Source organism: Rutilus rutilus, assembly GCF_951802725.1.
Source record: "Rutilus rutilus genome assembly, chromosome: 7".
Taxonomy (NCBI): Eukaryota; Metazoa; Chordata; class Actinopteri; order Cypriniformes; family Leuciscidae; genus Rutilus; species Rutilus rutilus.
Window position 1 is genome coordinate 47481588 of NC_140221.1, and position 5000 is coordinate 47486587.

The 5000-nt window shown below is 39.6% G+C and overlaps 1 protein-coding gene across 7 annotated transcripts in view; it reads right to left on the reverse strand.

Annotated features, from left to right (window-relative positions):
- The window catches only part of dnm1a (dynamin 1a), a gene marked incomplete at its 3' end in the record, with an annotated part of 95836 nt that overhangs the window by 40530 nt on the left and 50306 nt on the right, over positions 1–5000 (reverse strand). For all 7 annotated transcript variants that reach the window (XM_084415494.1, XM_084415498.1, XM_084415493.1 and 4 more), the window contains exon 15: positions 2164–2277. In XM_084415494.1, coding sequence (XP_084271620.1) covers positions 2164–2277 — 114 coding nt within the window. The remainder of the gene's footprint in view (positions 1–2163; positions 2278–5000) is intronic.

A 5000-nucleotide genomic window follows, 5' to 3' on the forward strand; every position in this document is an offset into this window, starting at 1 on the left:
TCACTCACTCACTCACTCACTCACTCACTCACTCACTCACACACACACACACACACACACACACACACACACACACACACACACACACACACACACTCGTCAAGAGAGGGCTGCTCCTCATAAAACCATTAACTTTCAAAGAAATAGTGAGTGTGTGTGGCAGGTCAGGCTCTGGTATGCACATGTGTGTGCCAGCTTTACACGATCCCTAGTGAGAACATTTCAAAGTCAAGAGAAAGCTCTAAAAATACTATAAATATACATATGCTTACACTACCAATAAAAAGTTTACAATGTTCTGTTTAAAAAAAGTCTCTTCTGCTCACCAAGCATTTATTTAATCAAATATTATTATTATCTAAATCATGTTTTCTATGTGAATATACAGTAAAGTGTAATTTATTCCTGTGATCAAAGCTGAATGTTCAGCATCATTACTCCAGTCTTCAGTGTCACATGATCCTTCAGAAATCACTCTAATATGATGATTTGATGCTCAAGAAACATTTATGATTATTATCAGAGTTAAAAACAGTTATTCTGCTTCAGATTTATGTGAAAAACCTAATATAATACAAAAACAAAACTTTTTTTATTGCAAAAGGATGCAATAACTTGATCAAAAGTGACAGTAAAGACATTTTTTATGTTACAAAAGATTCTATTTCAAATAATTGCTGTTCTTTTGAACTTTATATTCATCAAATAATCCTGAAAAAATTCAATATATCACAGTTTCCACAAGCTCAACTGTTTCCAACACTGATAATAATCATAAATGTTTCTTGATCATCAAATCATCATATTAGAGTGATTTCTGAAGGATCATGTGACACTGAAGACTGGAGTAATGATGCTGAACATTCAGCTTTGATCACAGGAATAAATTACAATTTATTATATATTCACATAGAAAACAGATGATTTAAAATATTTCACAATATTACTGTTTTGACTCTATTTTCAATAATCCTTTTTTTTTCCCATAAATATTCACCCCCACCAAACATGACGATCGAAACATGATTGAGCTTAAAATGTACCAAGCATCATCATCCTGTAACGTTTTTGCTTTGCTTTTCCTTTCTGAAAGACAGCATGGGAAAACCTCTCGGATCCTGCAAGCTTCATTTAGCAGGAAAACCTTCCAGTGCTGGAAAACTCTCCGGCCAGAAACACACCGAGGGGAAAAAGAGAGTCAAGTCAGCAGAAACGGCTTAAAAATAACCGAATTGAGATCATTTCTTTTCTATTGCGGAAAACTGATATAAATAATTCCACATAAAAGCGTGGCGTTAAAGCTGAAGGGAGTGATGATTGGTGGGAAGCCGTCGCGCCGGCGCCGGTGTTCGAGGGAAGCTCGCGGGACGCTCCGAGGCACATCTCCAACGTAAATCAAGACGATGTTGCTTTAACTTTGATGCAAACGATCAGTTGTGATGCGGTTATGAGACAATAATGTTGATTTGAAGAGCTGAGTTGAAAAGAATAATACAGAATCGTCCCGTATTTTACATAGACCCACTCACAGGTGAATAAACAAATAAGGATTTTATAGTGTGGATAATACTAATAGTAATTATAATACTATAATCAATGGAGAAGTTCAGCTGCTCGTGATTGCGTGCTTTTAAAGGTATAGGCCTATTGTTTTTTTGTGGATAATCTCATATAGATATTCATAATCATAATTTTTCAGCAGGAATATTAGGCTGCTGTCACTTTAAGACCCGACGCACTGATCCATTATACTGTTACACATGCGTTTTCTTTCTCAGCTGTTTACGTTCACACTAACTGTGTGTTTTTTTGGATAATCTCTTAATATAATATTCCATACATTGTCAGAACTTGGTAGACCGGTAACTATTATAATTGTAGACGTTATTAGACAGATTAATTAATAGATTATAATTAATGTTATTTATTAATTTATTATATGCATAATAAATGATGGAAGTAGTAAATAAATGAACAATTTCAAAATGATCCCATCCACGCAGAATTGTCAAAAACATGATTACTGGTTCAGACCAACATATACTGAAGAGTTATGTAGAAATAAATAGACATTTGTTTGTTTTGAAGATGCAAACCGACCCAATACAGCGAAACCAGAACTAAACTCTCAATCTGAAACCAGAAACATGGCAAACGTCTCACCTCGTCATCCTTGTACCAGGACAGCGATTCGGCCGTCAGGACGAACCAGTACTCTTTAGCGCCGCCCTTCATGATGCCAATGTTGTTAATGGTCAGCCAGCCCTTCCTGATCACCTGGAACACACACACACACACACACACACACACGTCGTGTGTATTACTGCATAATGCTCAGTAGTGTCACTGCCACACGACAAACACAAGAATCTGTGTGTGATGATGAACGCTTATAAAAACCACACATACGACAGTCAAACCACAAATTAATCAGACACCAGATATATATATTTGTACTAGTGTGTGCAGGACACTATAGATCATTTATGTAAATGAGGAGAGCAAAATAAAGTAAACTGTGAGATATTGCACACAAAAATTCTTCATACAGTAAATTTAAAACAATTTGGGAGCAAAAATGATTGGGACACTTTGAGCTGATCATGTTTTCTTAAGTGTGTTTTCTTTAATTGCTAATGCTCTTTTTACACACAGACTGAACACAATGAAGCATTGCTTGGTGATTGGTTGAGCTAAACTGGTATTATCTAATTGTGTAGTTAAATTTAACAGCTGACAGATATTCAACATCATTCATGTGTGAGACAGTCTAACAGAAGGACGGACAAAACCAGTCAAATATCAACTGAGTTCTGCTCATATTTTAGTACCGTTTTCTAAACTATAGCGAATAAACTGTGATAATGTGAGAAATGTTGAAGAAATGTTGGTTTGACTGTATAAACACAAACAGGGATTGACATTAATTAACTTTTTGCTCACCAGCAACTCTGGCTAGTGGTTTTCTAAAGTTACAGCCACTCAGCATTTACACTGGCCACAATTTTAACATCAATACCATGGGGAAGAACTGCCATATACATATTTTTAATATCATCTCATAATTTGGCAGCAGGTTTATTAGGCTGCTGTCACTTTAAGACCTGACGCACGGATCCATTATACTGTTACACATGCGTTTTCTTTCTCAACTGTTTACATTCACTTAAAACACAACTGTGTTTACGAGAATACTCGCCAGGAACAGCGTTTTGACATTATTTTGTGAGTATTTGACTGTTTAAGAGCAATAAGAAGCGAAAAAGAACTGTTTAGTTCTGAGAGGTGAGCACGAAATCTGCAGGAATGAGTAAAATCATGTGCAATACACGCAGTTCAAGCCCTGTCATAACAGTCAACTCATATTTATTAACTTATGTTTAAAGCTGCAGTCTGTAGTTTTTCCTCTTTGTCGCCATCTCTGTTCAAAATCTGCAATTGCAGTTCTTCGCGTAATTATCAACTTTACGTGGGTTGTGCCTCGGCTCGGCACAGCGCGGATGAATCCGATGTTTTGAGGAGAACGTGCGGCTGTCAGTCGCCGCCGGTGTGGCTCCTGGCGTTCGCAATCACAGATTATACTTTTTGGAAGTATGACCAACATAAGAGTTTTCACCGGAAAATGTCGTCTAAACAAGTAACATCCACTTTTGTTCCGACCAACTAAGAAAGAAAAAGCATTGCAGTAAATCGCGGCGATTAAATCTAACGATGGCTTCTCAGATCACGTCAAACCGTGCAAATTATACTTTGTTCTCAAATTGTTAATGTTAACAACATCAGCATTGCGTGACATTTAATGCCCTTCCGATATTATCCTTGTTTCCGCATGGGCCGGTTGAGTCTCATTTTTTCTCCAAAGTCTGAAGTCTTTCACGTTTTACAGCGGGTGAATCCCCAGCTGGTGATTGTCGTTTGAACCTTTCTGGATCAGATGTGACGGAATGTGGACAGATGTGACGGTATGTGGACAGATGTGACGGTATGTGGACAGATGTGACGGTATGTGGACAGATGTGACGGTATGTGGACAGATGTGACGGAGTGACGGAATGTGGACAGATGTGACGGTATGTGTACAGATGTGACGGAATGTGGACAGATGTGACGGTATGTGGACAGATGTGACGGAATGTGGACAGATGTGACGGTATGTGGACAGATGTGACGGTATGTGTACAGATGTGACGGAATGTGGACAGATGTGACGGTATGTGGACAGATGTGACGGTATGTGTACAGATGTGACGGAATGTGGACAGATGTGACGGTATGTGGACAGATGTGACGGTATGTGGACAGATGTGACGGAATGTGGACAGATGTGACGGTATGTGGACAGATGTGACGGTATGTGGACAGATGTGACGGAATGTGGACAGATGTGACGGTATGTGGACAGATGTGACGGTATGTGGACAGATGTGACGGTATGTGTACAGATGTGACGGAATGTGGACAGATGTGACGGTATGTGGACAGATGTGACGGTATGTGGACAGATGTGACGGAATGTGGACAGATGTGACGGAATGTGGACAGATGTGACGGTATGTGGACAGATGTGACGGTATGTGTACAGATGTGACGGAATGTGGACAGATGTGACGGTATGTGGACAGATGTGACGGTATGTGGACAGATGTGACGGAATGTGGACAGATGTGACGGTATGTGGACAGATGTGACGGTATGTGGACAGATGTGACGGTATGTGGACAGATGTGACGGTATGTGGACAGATGTGACGGAATGTGGACAGATGTGACGGTATGTGGACAGATGTGACGGTATGTGGACAGATGTGACGGTATGTGTACAGATGTGACGGAATGTGGACAGATGTGACGGTATGTGGACAGATGTGACGGAATGTGGACAGATGTGACGGTATGTGGACAGATGTGACGGTATGTGTACAGATGTGACGGTATGTGGACAGATGTGACGGAATGTGGACAGATGTGACGGTATGTGGACAGATGTGACGGTATGTGGAC